The sequence below is a fragment of the Lycium ferocissimum genome, chromosome 11, assembly GCF_029784015.1.
Source record: "Lycium ferocissimum isolate CSIRO_LF1 chromosome 11, AGI_CSIRO_Lferr_CH_V1, whole genome shotgun sequence".
NCBI lineage: Eukaryota > Viridiplantae > Streptophyta > Magnoliopsida > Solanales > Solanaceae > Lycium > Lycium ferocissimum.
The window spans coordinates 42,030,554-42,048,122 of NC_081352.1; the positions used below are offsets into that span (position 1 = coordinate 42,030,554).

Consider the following 17,569-nt stretch of genomic DNA (forward strand, 5'->3'; position numbering starts at 1 on the left):
TAGGCAAATTGATGCTTCTTGATCCACTAACATCAATTTGAGGGGGGATGTTAGCATGATATTGTGAATATTGGAAACATAAATAGAGATACTCTAGATATATGAAAATATACTTAGAGATATTTTATATTTATTGTAGAATATTGTGTAGCATTAATTAGAGAATATTATGTAGAATATTTGGTAGGATTTACATTAAGTGTAGGATATTTTGCTTCCTTTTATCTCTTATTCATCTTGTGTATAAATACCTATGTAGTCTGATGTATTAGGTCAACAAATTGAGATAATCATTCTTCAGTTTCTCTCTTGTTTTTCTCTGTTCTTGACAAAAACATCTAATTTACAGTGTGAATTCATTCATAATTTTTTCAAGTTTAGAAATTACATATTCGAAACCGCAAAAAAGTACTACCATAAATCAATATGTTAATAATTTAAAAAGTATAATTAAAGGAAAAAAAACCCACTTCTTATAGCAATTTAAGATTTTACTTTGATGCTAAATAAGTGTTTGGACATAAAAATATGATACAATATTTAAAAAGGAAATTAATAGTATTTGAAAAAAAGTTAAAAATTTGTATTTAAAAATTAAAGCAATGTTTGAACATACATTTAACTTGGAAAAAAAGTAAAGAAGAAAAAAAATACCATAAAAAATCACTTTTCCGAACTTAGATTCATCTTTAATTTTTTTCTTCAAAAATTCAGTCCAATATATAATTAATCAAAATGTTTTGATTTTGAATAAGTAATTTTTCAGAAAGGAAAAATAAAAGTCCAAACGGCTCCTAAGCCAACTCAACCTTAAACCCTGAAGGGCTTCTTGAAACTTAACGTACGCTTGCTCTTCTTGTCATCACCATCACCGGTGAGCTCCTAGTCATATCTTTCTTGAAAATTTGTGGTTAATTTTGTTTCTTAATAAAGTATATACTAATATGTTTTGATTGTTAATTATCAAGTTTTCAAGACCTTTCTCTCAAGAATAGGAGGATGAACTATTTATTACCTTGTTGTATGTCAGTGTATTATCAATTATGCATGGTTATATACCTGTAAGGATAGGCCATTTTCTTGAACACCAAGTAGAGCTAAATGACTATAGAGGAATTATAATGCCAACAACAACTAGTTTGTGATTCAGGTGTAGTTGATTGATTTTTTTTGTTCTTTGAATTATCTAAATAAACGGTTTCAATTTTTAATTATCTGAACTTAGGTATTAGAAATCAATTAATGTAAGTACCCCATGAAATCAGTTTATTCAGTTGTCCGTAAATTGAGGTGATGGTTGTGTTTATGGTTAGAGTATGTTAGTGGTAGTCAATATCTCCAGTTCTACGGGATACATGCCACTGCCCACTAACAACAGGTATCAGGTAACTCTGTCCGCCAGGCTGGAACAAATGGGAAGAAATCACGTAGTGTTTTGTCTGTTTTGTCTTTGCTGGGAATTAATCTTGAGACCTCATGGTGCTCAACCCACTTCATTGACCGCTAGGCCACACCCTTGGGTGCTCAGTATTTAATTATATATGTTTTGGGCTATTTAAGATTTTAAATCATCAGGGGATGGACTGAGCTCAATTCTGGTTACTCTAAAGTTGAAGCTGTAGGTGAAGAGATCAATAATGCGGTTGAAAGCGATTTCTCGGTCTACGGATGAATTTACTCGTGAACGTAGTCAGGACCTCCAGGTTTGGCCACTCTTTCCTTTTACATATCATTGCCTTTAGGGATTTGTTTTATTTTTGGCCCAGAGGCCGAAATTAATTACGGGCGCTAGCCAAAATATATAATACCTACCTTTACACTGATAATGTATATTTGGTGTATACGATATGTATATTTGTTCTTCATATACAGAACCTATATATTTGCTGAGTATTATTCTTTTCAGTGGTCCAAAAATGTAATTATCCCTTTTTTTTACTCTTTGTTGGGGATTTTTGCTTTCACGCCATGCATCATGCGTGTCCTCATTGTCTTGAAAATATTGACTTGCATAATGATCTATGCTGATCAGAGAGTTTTTCGGAACTTCGATCCCAACCTTCGACCTCAAGAGAAGGCAGTGGAATACGTTCGTGCCGTGAATGCAGCAAAACTAGAGAAGGTTATTCCTCTTTCCTTATTTGATTTTTATTGTTTTATTTTGTTTAGTGTGTCAATATAAGTTTTGTTTTTTTTCCAGATATTTGCAAGGCCATTCGTCGGAGATATGGATGGGCACATTGATGCTGTCTCTTGCATGGCAAAGAATCCTAATCACTTGAAAGGAATATTTTCTGGCTCCATGGATGGTGGTATGACTTTTCAACGTCTTTTTTATTTATAAGTTTCTTGCATAGCTTCAAGTTTTCTCCTTTCAAATACATTTTCGCCATATGACTTGATAAATCGTGTTGCATTTTGATGATACATTTAGTTAAAAAAATATTAAAGCTTTAACCTTGACAAATAAGGCGTCGAGGTATTGCAGGCTGAGAACATTAAGATTATATTTGTTAATTACGTAGGGCTTCTGAATTTTTTTTGTGTTCTTGCAGATGTTCGCCTATGGGATTTGGCTACCAGGTAGATATGCAATGCACTTGTTTTAGACCAATAGCATGTTTTCAGTTAAAAAGCTTTTAGAACTCGAAAATATCTTTTGATTACATACCATGAAGTATGGGATGTGATAAACTTGAAATTCTGATCTTGAGACCTGAGGTTAATTATTTTGGATTACTAAATGTAAGTGGAGTATTGCTTTTCCCAATTATTCTACCGATTCACAATGCACTAGGGATTTTTTAGTTCCATGTTACTTCCTGGTATATGACACAAGCTTTATGGGATATCTTTATCTCCGATTTTGTCACGTTTTGCACTTCTTTTAAATGTTTCATCCTTGGAGTGTAAGGGGGTTGAAACATGCAAACTCTCTTTTTTGGCTTTAGATCAATCTGATGGGGGATTCTTCTCTGTTTGCATTTTCTTTTCTTTATCTTTGAAGGGTACGTTAATGGACTATTTATATTCTTAACTTGAACTTATATGCAGCTTTTTCATCTGTAACCAGCAAATAGAAGCATGTTAGTGGATTTTTAAAAGGCTCTCTTTTTTCAGTTCCCATTACTTGATGAACGGCTCGTGGTTGTTCTTTTGAAATTTTTTTTGATCCCAGTCATGGGCCTTCTAGTGATTGTTTGCCCAAATTTTTTTTTTTTTTTTTTTTTTTTGGCAAAACGATAGGCGGACAGTATGTCAGTTTCCTGGTCACCAAGGTGCAGTACGTGGTTTGACCGTGTCCACAGATGGCGGTATTCTTGTATCATGTGGAACTGATTGCACGTAAGGCTTCACGGGAACTATTGCATGTGTGGATACAAAATTTATGTTGAAAATATTCATGTACTATATCTGAACCACTGTGCTTTGAGCTACTTTGCTATAGTGTTAGGCTCTGGAAAGTTCCTGTTGCTACTCTAATGGAGTCAGATGATGGATCTGATAACTCATCCCAGGTAAATGCATTTCAAGCTTTCTGTTCTTTACCATGCATGAACTTAGTGTGCCAGATTGTCTAACAAACTGAATTCTTTTATTCTCAGCCATTGGCTGTTCATGTTCGGAAGAATGCATTCTGGTATGTTATTTGTGTCATTGCACTTGCAAGATGATTAACTTAAGTATATCATGATTACTTTATTTGTTTTTCTCTGGCTTCATATCTTCAAACTGCTATTGATGTTGTTGTTTCTCAGGGGTGTTGACCACCAATGGGATGGTGATCTTTTTGCCACAGCTGGTGCTCAAGTTGACATTTGGAACCATAACAGGTTTGCTCACCCATTTCTCATATCTTTGCTGCTGCTAGATTTTTGCAGTTTTTTTTTTTTTTTTTTGATGACATGGGAACCCGCAGCCGCTACCCTTCGGGTGCGCACAGGGTAAACCCAGCTCCTGTGCAATAGCTCGCAAACCACACAGGAGAGGTAACCTGCACTAGGCAAGCCCGGTGCGACGATGCTAGATTTTTGCAGTTTTTAACACATTTTACTGATCTTGTGAACCAGGTCTCAGCCGGTTAATAGTTTTGAATGGGGGAAAGACACAGTTACATCTGTTCGGTTTAATCCAGGGGAGCCTAATCTTTTGGTAACATCAGCAAGGTTTTCATTTCTTAAGATTCTAGAGCCCTCTTTTCCTCTTTTTCTTTATTGTTTGTTGGGGAAGGATTGAAGGCCTTCTTATAAGTTTCTTGCCCAGATGCATAACTGACTCTTTTGTTTTAACTTAGTGCGTATCACTTTTTACTCAAGGTAATCAATCTATTGTTGTTAGTTCATATTTTCATATGTGATGCTCCTTTCTTTAAGGTGATTAATACCTAGGTTGTTTCCATGATCTTTTCTTTTTTGTCTGATACTTGCGCGGGTATCTGCATCTTCCGATCATGTGGTATACATGTTTAAATATAGAACCTTTTATTTTTTTTTTATATAACCTTTCTCAAGTTAAATTTCTCTTATCCTTTTGAAAATTCACTATTATGTGCATCTCTGTTGTTAATGTCTGGGACAAACATACACACAGTAGTTGCAGCTTCTTTGATTGTCAAATCAAACTTAAAAAATTAATTAGTGAAAGTACATGAATCTTCCCAACATTTATGGCAAAATCAATAAAATATTGCATCTGTTAAGGTGTTCTGAAAAATAATCTTGTCTTAGATGGTTTTGCTTCGAGCGCTTGATTAGTTCGCGCTTTCTGCTCTTTTGCTGGTACTCGTGAATGGTCTTTTAGAATAGCAGATACCATGCTTGTTAATTCTAAGATGTTATTTTAATTTCAGTAACTGCTCAGTGACTACATTAGAATTGATGCTCGCAATGTTTCCAAGTGTTATCCGATTTTTGGTTTGCAGCTACTTATTGTGTGGTATTTGATCCTTCTTGCAGTGATCGTAGCATAAGCATCTATGATTTACGGCTTTCTACACCAGCTAGAAAGGTTATTATGCAGGTAAGCAGCACAATTATCTCAGTAAAAATTACGGCTGACGAATAAGGGGTCTCGTTTTGTTAAAATGCTGGCCCATAAGCTACTTAATTTGATAATTTGTGAGCGATTGAGGCAATTCATTTCTTTTAGGCTTCCAATATCTTTTGAGTGATTGGCTTTTCCATTGGTTCTGTAGTCATGAAAAAAGAACTGATGGGACCTGCTATTGAGTAATTCAGCTGATGTAAAAAACAAGCCCATGTTACTAATCAATAACCAAATTAATAAGCTTGCACTTACCTTGTTCCTTCTCACTGCACGCTCTTGTGGCCTTGTCATTTTTCTTTTTTTGTTTCCCCGCATTTTAGGACACTTGCAGTGAGAGTATCTTTTGCTAGAGCAAAGATAAAAAATCTTGTCTTAGTATCTTTAAGCCGTATATCTTTGATAACAACTTTTACTATATATCTGCTTTGTATTTTTTCAAAAAGGTTCATTTCTGACTTAATATCTCTTTTTGCAGACAAAAACTAATTCTATAGCATGGAATCCCATGGAGCCAATGAATTTTACTGCCGTGAGTACAACATGAGAACTTTGTCCTCCTTTCTTGTATCTTGCGATGCTCGTCAAGATACTTCTGCTTTCAGTTCCTTGATCACCCCTTTCTGATTCCTAGATTACAGGTGGCAGGTCTTAGCCACTTAAATGTGAATTTGAATTTTGATTCTTTTTTTTTTTTTTTTTGGGGGGGGGGGGGGGGGGGGATAAGGTACGATGAAATTTGATTTTAACTGGAACCAAAATGTAATAAGGGTCTGTTTACCATTGTCAAAAAAAAAAAAAAAAAAAAAAAAAAATTAATAAGGTGAACAACTTGTTAGTCACCACAATAATAAACTTTTAATTCCCTTTAATTGATATTTTCGTACGTATTGATTTAGAATTGATATGAATACATGTTTATGTTAGCATGTCACTTTTTTTGAGATAATTATATTAGATCATCATCTGAACACGTGGTAGGTTATGCTAGAGGTTCAATGAGATTAGAGTTTTGAGTTTTGACTCCTAGGGGATGGACTATTCCATTAACTCTAAAGCTGCTTAATTTGGCTAAAATTCTAGGCCTGAAAGCAGAGCCTCTGTAAAATATTGCTATAGCTGTGTTTAACTTTGTTTCTATCAAAATGTGAGGTTTATCTGGTGCACCACTTGTTTTGCTTCAGTATTCTGCCTTTGCGCTTATTTACCATGACAGCGATATTAAGGAGCTGCCTGAGCACTTAGTAATTATACAGTTTAGCCGTATTTCTGGAGGTTGAGTGCATGCAGAATACAAGAGCTTGAGTCTCACAAAGTGTTGATTTTCATAAACTTTAGTGGTTGTTTTCACTTTTCAGTATGGATTTTATATATTAGGTGCTTTCTTTGCAATGACTACTAACATGTCCCGTCGATGTAGGCTAATGATGATCGCAATTGCTACAGTTATGATGTTAGAAAGTTAAATGAAGCCAAATGTGTGCATAAAGGTCATGTCTCTTCAGTGTAAGTAATCATCTCTTTCATTTACTGCAGTTCATGTGTTGGATTTGACAAGCAGGGTTTGTTGCTAACGTCTGTAGTTTATTTGCAGGATGGATATAGATTATTCACCAACCGGTCGAGAATTTGTTACTGGATCTTATGATAGATCAGTAAGTTCCTGTCAAGTTTATTTGTTCACCTAGTGTCCTCAGCACTTTGACCGAATTACCATACTTTGTAGGTGAGAATTTTCCAATATAATGGTGGTCACAGCAGGGAAACGTATCACACTAAGAGGATGCAGAGGTTTCACTCCATATCTTGATAAAGAAGCATCTTTTCTGTTTTATTATTACTTATCATGTAGTTATCCCCAATAATAATTGACCGTCTTGGCTGCTTATAGTGTACTTTTCTGACATCTGTCATCAACTCAGGGTATTCTGTGTGAAGTTCAGTTGCGATGCAAGTTATATTGTCTCAGGAAGTGACGATACCAACCTTCGTTTATGGAAAGCAAAAGCATCTGAACAATTGGGAGTTGTATGTACCTACACTGCTTGATTCTTTAGATTTATATACTGTTTTCAGGGAATGTTTTTACATGTAGCATTTCTGTTTTTCAATGCATTATGGGTTTGAATCTTTCCGAGATTTTTCTTAATATCTCTCTTTCTCTTGTTCCTCTATAATTGTGGATTTGTTTCAACACGGTGGTTAAGATTGAAAAAGAAAATGAGATCAAGAGGTTGTAAGCTTTTATAACCCATCTGTTCTAGTTTCTTGGGCTGCTGAGCGTGGTGAGATTTTTGGTTTTAGTTTTTGGAAAAAACAACGAAAACCTTTACATTTCTTCAGTAGAACTCTTAAACATGTGAATAACGAGTTAGTAGAGTTTGTTAATTAGAATGCTGCAAGCATGTACATGAAAAGGAGATTCCAAACTTGTAAAGACTTTATGGTTCTTCATTTAAATCGTTGCACAAATTAAGAGTGGTGAGTAATAAAAGAGGAAAAGAAGGGAAAGAGAGAGAGCTGTAAGTGCATAGATGAAAAGTAAATGCTTAAAACACCCAAACATGAAGATAAATAAATCCTTGTCAGTAAACAAAATGTTTGGAAGGAAAAAGGGGAGAAAGATATAGCCTGTGAAATGATTAACATTTGATTGTGCAGCAACTGTTGTGCAAAAGAAAAAAAAAGTACTATTGTCTTGGAACTTTTTTTGAAAGATTGACTTTCTGATATGTTCTGTTGCCTTTAATGTGCATCACTGTACATTTGCCTTCAATAATGAACACAATAATCTGGTCCTAACTATTTCTGGAGGGCGAATATTGTACTATTGTTTGAAAGAAAATGGGAAAGAATGCTATTTGATGTAAGCTTTTTTTGATTGTTTTGTAATTCTGTTTCTGTTTTTCTTCACATCAATCTGGATGTAAAAGCTGAAAATTATGTTCTTGCAGATTTTGCCAAGAGAGCGGAAAAGACATGAATATTTGGAGGCTGTCAAGAATCGCTACAAGCATCTTCCTGAAGTCAAGCGCATCGTCAGGTAAAGTTACAACTATGACTAAGCTCCTGTTAACTAGCATGTAAGATCATGTCCACTCGGTGTGAAAAGCTTGTTACACTGTGACCTATATTTCGCTTACTCATAAGCCTGAACAAAAACTGCATGGTTAAGCTAAAGTGAGAAGTTCAGAACAAAGCTGCATGGTTAACCAAAAGAGGTTATCATCATTTCCCTCTATTATGATTTTGCAGACACAGGCACTTGCCAAAACCAATCTATAAGGCAACTAAACAAATACGTGAGATGACTGAATCTGAGAGGCGGAGAGAGGAGAAGAGGAAAGCTCACAGTGCACCAGGAAGCATTCAAAATAAGTCATTGCGAACGCTAAGAATTGTCAAAGTTGAGATGTAGTGGCGGTTACTTCCGTTAAAACTTTTTTTTTTTTTTTGGTTAACTAGACATTACTTCCGTTAAAACTTTGTTGCTGGTTACTCTAATCTTTCTTCATCTTACGACTTAATTGAATAGATTTTCAATGTGGTGTCTCTTAGGGATATTTACTAACTCTATGATCTTCAATACTGTAATATTCCTTTGTTTGAGTTCTGTTTGACTAAATCTATTCTGTTAATATGAATGATCAATTATATATTTTGGAATTGATAATATCTTTTTTTTTTAAAAAAAAATTAGAGAATAAAGAAAATACTCTTATTCGCTCTGCCTTGTTTAGTTATGTATTGTCTTTTTTCAAACTGCCTTGTCATTTATGTCACTTGAGTCGAGGGTCTTTCGGAAACCACCTCTTTATCTCCCCGGGGATAAGATTTGCGTACACCCTACCATCCTTATATCCGACTTGTGGGAATACATTGGATATGTTGTTGTTGTTGTTGTTGTTTCTAGGGCATAATTAAGCATTTGAATTCTAAGTGATCTGAAAAAAGAGTAAATACTCTGATAGTTGAAAACTTGTACTACAGTAGAATGTGTTTGCACCCAGAATGAATGCGTGTGCTGACAAAGATGGTGAAATTAAGAGTTGCTGTTATGATTCTCCAAACTTTCAGTGTCAGAGAAGAAAAAAAACACCGCCAATTGTAGTGATGGTTGGCTAGTGACATGAAACATATTTACATACAAACAAAAAAAGTCTAGAAAAAAGCATATTATATTACATCATTTTCTCATTTAATTGACTCAAATTTGCACAAAAATTTGTTGAATTCTACCTCGGATGAAGTAGTAGCAAATGTTGGTACCAAACTTAAAGATGAAAACTATCATCTTATAGGATCAATCATGTCAAATATCGAGAAAATAAACTACTTCATGTTTCTCAAATTATTTATTGTGTTTCTCTTTTGCACGTTCCTTGAGAAAAATACTCCTATCAATCAGGAGGAGTTTTTTACTACTTTACCATTATTTATATCTTTAGATATAATCTCCCTTCATTGAATGTTTAATCTGTTTATGTGTCATCTCCCCATAATTGTTGTTTTTGTAGTCTTTAAGAACAATTACTATTTTATCGTGAACTTCTAAAATACTTCTTCCATTCACTTTTACTTATCCATTATGGATTTACACATTCTTTAAAAAATAATAATGAATATGGGTATTTTACCGCAATACCCATATTGATCAATGTTAATCTTAGGTCTTGAAAATGATTTGGGAAATAACTAATTATTGTTAAGGGTAAAACAAGAAAAAATATTTTTTTTTATCTTGATATGCTAATTTAACATACCCAGTGTAATTTCACAAGTGGGGTCTGGGAGGGTAAAGTATACACAGGCCTTACCGACCTCGTGAAGGTAGAGATACTATTTCTGGAAGACCCTATCTTGATATGCGTAATAAATACTCCTTTCGTTCGCGTTTACTTATCCACAATGGACTTTGCAAGCCTCTTAAAAGTTACTAATAAATCAAATACAAATTTTACCATAACACCCATATTAATTAGTGTATTGTCTCAATAAACTTGAGGATTGATTTAAATCGTAATTAATATTGAGGATAAAACAGGAAAAAATTTGTTATTCTCTTAATATGCTAAAGTAGACAAGTTAAAAGTTAAAAATTATTTTTTAATATAGTAGATAAGTAAAACTGAACGGAGAGAAGAATTTATAACATCTATTTTTAGAAATCACAACAAATAATTTGAGATTAAGAAACAAAAAGAGAAAAAGGTTAAAAAAGGAAAAGAAAAAATAGAAGCAGCCAAGCCAAGCATTCCCGCTAGGGTTTTACCACCCAAAACCCTGTAATCTCATTTCATCACAAACCTTGTCTTACATTTGCACACAAATCTAACGGTTCTCCTTTTCCGATGGCAATCGCCGCCGCTAGATCCATTTTCCGGTCACCGTCCGTACGCAATGCCGCATCTAAAATCGCATCGGAAGCTAAATCAGCTCGTTCATCTCCCTTTCGCACACCTTCTTCTTCTTCTAGAACTCCTCTTTCTCACCGCATCTTCAGGTACTACTTGCTAGAAGTTTCTAGAATATTCTATTTCTTCTTCTTAATAATATGTTGACTGAACGAACAAATTTATGCAGGTGTCCTGCTGAGATGAGTGCTTGTTTGGAGTCATTGCAGCCATATCATACCGTTACTGCTTCCGCTTTGATGACTTCTATGCTTACTGATTCTCTTCGTAGTTACAGTTGGCTCTCTGAAGGTACAATTTATTCATTACTTTGATTTCTGTTTTACTGTATTTAGTTGACCTAATTAAGGATGATAATTCTATTTGTTATGCGAATCGGCTTAGGAAAATGTGTTAACTAGAAGTGCTGCTGCTGCCTCATTAGTTGTTATTGATTAGTTTGATTTCTGTTGGTACTTTACTGTATTTAGTTGACCTAATTAGAGCTGATGATATTATTTGTTAAGCGAATCGGCTTTGGAAAATGTGTTATTAGGAGTGCTGCCTCATTAGTTGTTATTGATTAGTTTGATTTCTGTTGGTACTTTACTGTATTTAGTTGACCTAATTTAGCTGGTGATATTATTAAGCGAAGCTTTGGAAAATGTGTTTTCTGCCTCATTAGGTGTTATTGATTAGTTTGATTTCTGTTGGTACCTTATTGTACTAGTTGACCTAATTAGAGCTGATGATATTATTTGTTAAGCGAATCGGCTTTGGAAAATGTGTTAATTAGGAGTGCTGTCTCATTAGTTGTTATTGATTAGTTTGATTTCTGTTGGTACCTTACTGTACTAGTTGATCTAATTAGAACTGATGAATATTATTTGTTAAGGGAATTGGCTTTGGAAAATGTGTTAATTAGGAGTGCTGCCTCATTAGTTGTTATTGATTAGTTTGATTTCTGTTGGTACCTTACTGTACTAGTTGATCTAATTAGAACTGATGAATATTATTTGTTAAGGGAATTGGATTTGGAAAATGTGTTAATTAGGAGTGTTGCTTTATTAGTTGTGTTAAGTTTATGCTTATGTAAATGTTTGAGAATTGTGCAAAATTAGTTATTAGGTGATGCAGATCAGACTAATCAAATCAATTAACTACTCCCTCCATCCCAAAATAAGTGTCGCTTTAGCAAAAAGAAAAAAAAGCTTGTCCCAAAATAAGAGTCACTTTAGGAATTCAAGACAAAAATAGTAGTTGTTTCCAACTACTTCTTCTTACGAGTGCTCAGTTTTCAAGTAGCATCTACTAATGAATAGGGGTAACATAGTAAACTATACCTTGTATTTATTATTTTTCTTAATGGGCATTAAATGAGCTAAAGCGACGCGTATTTTGGGATGGAGGGAGCATGCTTTAATTCCAAAATCAGTTTTATGATCTTTTGTTTTATTCCGCTCGATTTATAGAATCAATATTTAGTGAATTCATTGTAGTCGGACTATTATTTTTTCTTTGATAATCGAGAAATTTCTGAGGGACAGTTGGGAGTGGTCGAATCACAATGGGTAATGGCCCTGCCCTCTACGCTTCACTTGGTTTGTCTGTGGCACGGTTCGGAACTATTATTATGCTAGTCGTCTTACCACAGTTCTCTTTTACTTGGGTTTAGATCTGGCATGCTTTGCGAATCTTACATAGAAAGAGTCACTAATGGTAATGAAATGGATGTAGGAATTCAAAATGGGGGTCTTATCCCCTCTCATAGAGAAAAAAGATGTAGCTGTCAGCCTTGTTGTGATTACACGTGATCAATTTTTACGACAAGTGGTTCTGAAAGGATGGAATTTATCTGCATCTGGCTTTCAAGTTTTTGATCTTTAGTTGTCTTTATTATTGCTCTTTAAATTTTGTCATTGCTGGGAAAGGGAGTGGTGTTAATTTGGAAGCTGGTGTATTAGACTATTATCTGAAAGTATCAATCCTGTAATTAGCTGAAGATGTTCATATAACTGTTTTCAGTCCAGCAGGAGTTGTAGGCTTGTAGCTCTCTTCTTCATCTAAATGTCCTGTACTGGCTGAATCTTTCATGATTTCAAGATGCTTGAAACTATTATCTAGTTGACTAGCACCTCTGCTGGCAACAGCCTTCAATCTTTCCAATTATTCGATTTCAACTAGACTTGAAATCATTCTTTTCCACCTGAATGAATAAGCCAATTTAAATGGAGCAACCTACCGCATAATAACATCATTGCATATACTTACTCCTCTTGATATCTAGTTCCCTTTTCCTATAAACCGTAACCATTTGGCGAGATTTTGTGGTTTTTCGTGTATCCATCTTTTTATATTTCTGACCAACGGGTTTTCATTTTTGATATAGGTATCTAGCAAGACCTATAGGACCCTCATTTGATGTCCTTCCCTCATTTACTACTTTGGTAAGTCAATCAAGTATTTTTTTTTTTCCCTTTAGTGTCTTGGACATACCAAAGTTTAACAGGGACCTTCTAATTTATAATTTTGAAATATCAAAAAAGTTTGGAATAAAAGTTTGGCTACTGAGCATGATACATGGAACCTCCTTTTTCCTCCTGATACAGTGGAAATACCCTTGAAACTCTTTCATTGCCCTGAAAGAGTTTAGTGATGTCAAATCCTCAGAAATTGTATTAGTCTCTTGCATTCTCTTCATTTTTAGTGTTGCCCATAACCTATTTCCCGATTCCTATTTCTGTCACTTTGATTAAGTGATGGATGTTTCATTCTTCCTGTTGTAGGCGTTGACAAGACTAGATGAAGAAGGAGAAGCTTAGAGGACTGAGTTGGATTCATTTATGTTTGGAAGCTTTCAATTTAGAAATGGCTACTTACATAAATTTTGTTTAGTACTTTTGCTGGATTAGAAATAAAATATGATGGTTGTTAGGGGTGTATAATGACAGGATATTTTGTAGATTTTGCTGATGAATCTGGCAATGAAAGATGTTTACTTCATATTCTCTGTGTATCTCTGGCTCTTCTTCATGGATGCCCTCACAAAAATTGTCATTGGATTTATTTTATAGACAAGCATAATCATGTTTTCTTTGTTTGGTTACCTCAGCAGTAATGTTAAATCAGGATGTCTTTCTAGACTACACTTGGTATAATTGGTGCTTACAATTTATCTTTTTATTCAATCAGCTCAAAATGAAGATGTGTGATGATTTTTGGAGTGCTGGAGCAAAATTAGAAGTGTGTACTTTTGCACATTGTGGCGCTAAGTAAAGTCCAAAGAGATGCCCCTGGGTTTCTTAAAATTTTAAACTTAGAAGTGCTAGATCTTATCTTCTTTTAATACTACAAACATGTAGCTCAACACTTGATGTAGCAATTTATACTGAAATAAGTTGATGATTTCTAACTTGTGTGCCTTCTCTTTAAATCTTTTCTGTTATTGGACATAACTTGTGTATCTTTCCCTTTGTAACTTTGCTTTTGATGTTTATGAGCTTTATGGTGATCAATCAGTTTCCGATAATGACATATGAGCGATTACCTGTCCTCAGGGGGTTGAAGCAAGGCTTTCATTCAAACTTGCCATTTGAAGGGACTATTTGCAGGGTATCATAATCTACGTTGGGTCTAGATGGATATCTTCATCTGATTAGTTGCAAATAAATTGGCAGCCAATTTAGTTGCTAAATATTTACCATCACAATAACCATGTGGTTTCTTAGCTAAGGAATAAATGTACAATTTGGCATTATATGTGGAGATGATTTAACTATCTACTCAGGAAGTAATGTTCAACGTTGGCATTATTGCAATTCAACTAGTTTGCTCATAACTTACGTTGCTCAGACCTTTTTAAAAATGTTGTCCATGTATCAAATCCTCCAAAAGTAGTGCATTTTTGGAGGATTTGGCAAGGCATGACAATATTTTTGGAGAGTGAGCGACAAAGCTCAAATCCCTCGTGGATCCAATTCAAGCACATCCTTAATCAATAATGGTGGTGGAAGGAAATTTGGAAATGGATAACTGAAATTGCACAAATATATCAAGAACCAACTAAACATGAAACGATGTTTGATACAAAACAGTCAGCTTCTTTTACATGTGTGCTTGGATAGCATCAGTTATGTGTTTCAGAGAGTTGGAAATACAAAGCATCAATACTCATTCTTAGGAACTGGTTTTCACCTCTTACAACACGGGAAATGACTGAAAAGTTAAAAACCCACGCTATAACTAGTTAACCGACCAAGTGTTCAAAGCAACACCATCATATGATGTTGATGGCATTGGATCATGAGCTAAAAAATATGGGCATCTTCGCTCATTAATCCAATGATATTCCAGAGATCCATAATAATAAGTCACATTAGGAATAAGAATTCAACTGTAACTTCAAACTATCATTTCCCATGAGCCCGTCTACTCTTCTATGTTCACCAGTTCATACTCGACCAAAGAGAGGTTGTTCTCCTGGTTAACATCAAAATCAGCAGGTTCAGTAACCTCAACACGACCCCATTTGTCTACTGCAAGTCGCATGGAACCCTTGAACATGTCTATCTTTGCATTTCGCAGAATGACAGTCGCCCCAGGCTTCATCATATCAACTGCATATGAAAGGAAATACGTGAATATCCAAAACATAAAACCTACAACCATCCCTATTCCCTATTTACCGGAAAAACGAAAGAACTTCCAGTTCAGGCACAAAACAAACCGTTCAAAGCATGATAAACTCCAATGCCCAAAAGATCTGCATATTTTGCAAGCAACCTCAAACCTCAATAGCATAAACCAGCATTTCTCCATGAAAAGAAAATATTTCAGTATTTGCTATCTTAAAAGAGGGGTTAATAGTTACTAATACATTGACAAGTGAGGGATTGTCTAGCAAAAAGGACCCTTCACCTCCAACAAATAGGTTTGGGTCTGTCACAACGACATCAAAGCAAAAAAAAGATCATTGCTAGCTCATAAGCAAGGGGGTCCAGGGGGTGGGGTTTCAACTAAACTGTTCAAGCTCCCATTCAAACTGAACCCACACCCTGTTTACTAAAGGCTAGAAAGATAGTCAAACAAGTCCAGATAACAAAATGAATTTGCATCCACTAAATGGAAAGCTCAGCAGAGGGAAGATGGTGCAGTACTAGCCTAGTAGGGGAGCGAAAATGCTTTTACGTAGGAGATTTTGTTCCACCTCATTGCTTCCTATCAAGACGAGCTGAACAGGTCGATCCTAAAGCACAATGTTTACAGACCTACAAATCAAACATCCTCTTTGCCATAATCGTGATGATCTATGAAAGTATACACACAAGAAACAAGCTTATTATTTAGAGTTCTGGAGCTTTCTCATTGAGAAAGCCGGATTAAGGCACAAGTTAGATATCCAAATTACACAATTAAACTCAACCAATTATATATTATAACATAAAACATGAAAACAGATCAACATGTTCAATAAATACTGAACATCCTTCATAACTATAATACTCATTTGTATTAGATCTCTCTAAATTCTTCAATTCTTCAATATGCATTAAACAGATAAGGGGTTATTTGGTAGTTGATTTGGAGGTGAGTTATACTACTAATCCAACAACATACCCAGTGAAATCCCACAAGGTGGGGTCTAGGGAGGGTAGGATGTACCCCCGGCACAAGGACAAGCAATTCAAAATAGTATAAAAAGCCACGGAAAAATACTATAAAAACATGATAAAGATATCTGGGAAAAAGGAAGCCATAACTACCACAAATTAATAGTAAGATAATAGCGGTTAGAGGCGAGTTATGCAGGTATTAAATCCTGTAAATCCACGTTCGGTAGTTGGTTAGGAGGTAAGTTATTCGTGTTCAAACTTAATACAATGTTTGGTTTGCAATTTAGAAACCCGCTAACTTTATGTAGGATATAAGGAGAAACAACTAATACATAAGTAACTAAACCCTGCATTCCCTCGTAACTAATCCATATATTACTAATACCTGGATAACGCTAACAAGCTCCTAATACCATAAAATCAGTGCATAAAAAAAGTAAAAATTCCGATAACAGAAAATCCATATCCGAAAATTAAGAGATCATTACATAGATACCTTGTTCATTACGTGCGGTGAAGAGGATAGACCCAGTTTCATCACCAACAAGACACTCAGATAGACGCGCCGGACCACGCGCCGCCGATGATCTACCACCACCACCTCGGCTACCACCGCCGCCTCCGGTGGATTTAACGGTGTTAGATTCAACAACCTTAACAGTCAAGTTATGTCCATGTGTACCTGGTTTTAAGGTTTCTGCTTTCACGAAAACTGGTTTCTTCTTTTCAGTAGTAGTTGTTGGTTTAGTACTTGGTGTCGCCGTTGTTGTTGTTGATGACATTTTCTGGTATGAAATGTTAAACCCTAATTTTGGAATTGGGAAAGAGGAATTTCGGTGGTGGTGTGTGTGTGTGTGTGTGTGTGTGAGTGAAGAAAAATGAAATGATTTTTAGGGTCTTTGAGGTGGGCCTGTTTTATTGACTTGGTTCCACGTCGTCGCATGTGCCCAAAAAAAATAATTTAATTAATTATTGGGGAAAAAAGGAGGTGGAAACTGGAAAGTGATTGGTACGGAAATAGTTACCTATTTGTTTTTTGTTTTTGTGTTGGGCAAGGAAGGATATATTGCTTGATCTGAAAATACAGGCTACTCGTAATAAGCCTATAAACTAGTCATTGAAGAGTCCGGAACCTAAATGACCCAAAAAAAGATGGAATGAATCAAAATATCCCAAGAAAAAAATGTGGCACTAAAATATTGTTAATGGAGTAATTTATCGTTATATAAAAGTGACTTAACGTCCCACGTTAAAATCCGTCACTCGAGTTTTGATTTCTTTTAAAAAAAAAAAAAAAACAAATTACATCGCACTACTTTTTCACGCTTTATGCAAACTTATCCCAACTCCCACGTTTCACACCCCTTCTGTGCGCCACTCTTTATACTCCCACTGTCCCCGCTCTTTGTACTATCTTATCTTTATTTTTAACAATGTGACTATTTCTATAAAAACATACTATATGCCAAATACAATGTAATATTTTTGCAATTATTATCTTGTTCACAATGATAGATTATA

The 17,569-nt window shown here is 35.1% G+C and overlaps 3 protein-coding genes across 9 annotated transcripts; 2 read left to right on the forward strand and 1 right to left on the reverse strand.

Annotated features, from left to right (window-relative positions):
- The first annotated feature begins 690 nt into the window (after positions 1 to 690).
- On the forward strand, positions 691 to 8,704 carry LOC132037107 (uncharacterized). Of its 2 annotated transcripts, none has more exons than XM_059427566.1 (18): positions 691 to 874; positions 1,623 to 1,703; positions 2,033 to 2,122; positions 2,201 to 2,312; positions 2,556 to 2,583; positions 3,247 to 3,345; positions 3,449 to 3,518; positions 3,606 to 3,640; positions 3,759 to 3,833; positions 4,071 to 4,166; positions 4,956 to 5,019; positions 5,522 to 5,575; positions 6,464 to 6,549; positions 6,638 to 6,698; positions 6,770 to 6,834; positions 6,966 to 7,071; positions 7,998 to 8,086; positions 8,299 to 8,704. In XM_059427566.1, the coding sequence occupies exons 2-18, from the start codon at positions 1,638 to 1,640 to the stop codon at positions 8,459 to 8,461; spliced, it is 1,359 nt and encodes a 452-aa protein (XP_059283549.1). In that variant the 5' UTR covers positions 691 to 874; positions 1,623 to 1,637; the 3' UTR covers positions 8,462 to 8,704. The 2 variants fall into 2 exon arrangements, with proteins under 2 accessions (XP_059283549.1, XP_059283548.1); XM_059427565.1 differs by having other exon boundaries at positions 692 to 874; positions 1,611 to 1,703.
- A 1,573-nt stretch (positions 8,705 to 10,277) lies between these two features.
- LOC132037783 (protein NUCLEAR FUSION DEFECTIVE 6, mitochondrial-like) lies at positions 10,278 to 14,254 on the forward strand. Of its 6 annotated transcripts, none has more exons than XM_059428400.1 (4): positions 10,278 to 10,546; positions 10,627 to 10,748; positions 13,223 to 13,258; positions 13,627 to 13,850. In XM_059428400.1, the coding sequence occupies exons 1-3, from the start codon at positions 10,395 to 10,397 to the stop codon at positions 13,240 to 13,242; spliced, it is 294 nt and encodes a 97-aa protein (XP_059284383.1). In that variant the 5' UTR covers positions 10,278 to 10,394; the 3' UTR covers positions 13,243 to 13,258; positions 13,627 to 13,850. The 6 variants fall into 6 exon arrangements, 4 of the variants coding, with proteins under 4 accessions (XP_059284383.1, XP_059284384.1, XP_059284382.1 ...); XR_009409993.1 differs by lacking the exon at positions 13,223 to 13,258 and adding an exon at positions 12,826 to 12,883 and having other exon boundaries at positions 10,279 to 10,546; positions 13,629 to 13,850; XR_009409992.1 differs by lacking the exon at positions 13,627 to 13,850 and adding an exon at positions 12,826 to 12,883 and having other exon boundaries at positions 10,280 to 10,546; positions 13,223 to 13,439.
- Positions 14,255 to 14,487: 233 nt separating this feature from the next.
- Positions 14,488 to 16,919, reverse strand: LOC132037782 (uncharacterized protein At4g28440-like). Its single transcript, XM_059428397.1, has 2 exons — positions 16,545 to 16,919; positions 14,488 to 15,052 (listed from the first exon to the last, which is right to left on the reverse strand). The coding sequence occupies exons 1-2, from the start codon at positions 16,828 to 16,830 to the stop codon at positions 14,865 to 14,867; spliced, it is 474 nt and encodes a 157-aa protein (XP_059284380.1). The 5' UTR covers positions 16,831 to 16,919; the 3' UTR covers positions 14,488 to 14,864.
- Positions 16,920 to 17,569: the final 650 nt, after the last annotated feature.

Bases quoted from the DNA above. Each gene is read 5' to 3' on its own strand.
- LOC132037107 (XM_059427566.1), top strand. From the start codon at position 1,638: ATGCGGTTGAAAGCGATTTCTCGGTCTACGGATGAATTTACTCGTGAA. The intron at 3,346-3,448 runs GTAAGGCTTCAC...ACTTTGCTATAG, and splicing joins TCATGTGGAACTGATTGCAC to TGTTAGGCTCTGGAAAGTTC. The intron at 3,519-3,605 runs GTAAATGCATTT...TTTTATTCTCAG, and splicing joins GATCTGATAACTCATCCCAG to CCATTGGCTGTTCATGTTCG.
- LOC132037783 (XM_059428400.1), top strand. From the start codon at position 10,395: ATGGCAATCGCCGCCGCTAGATCCATTTTCCGGTCACCGTCCGTACGC. The intron at 10,547-10,626 runs GTACTACTTGCT...AAATTTATGCAG, and splicing joins CTTTCTCACCGCATCTTCAG to GTGTCCTGCTGAGATGAGTG. The intron at 10,749-13,222 runs GTACAATTTATT...TTCCTGTTGTAG, and splicing joins TTACAGTTGGCTCTCTGAAG to GCGTTGACAAGACTAGATGA.
- LOC132037782 (XM_059428397.1), bottom strand. From the start codon at position 16,830: ATGTCATCAACAACAACAACGGCGACACCAAGTACTAAACCAACAACT. The intron at 15,053-16,544 runs GTATCTATGTAA...TTTCATATGCAG, and splicing joins CACCGCACGTAATGAACAAG to TTGATATGATGAAGCCTGGG.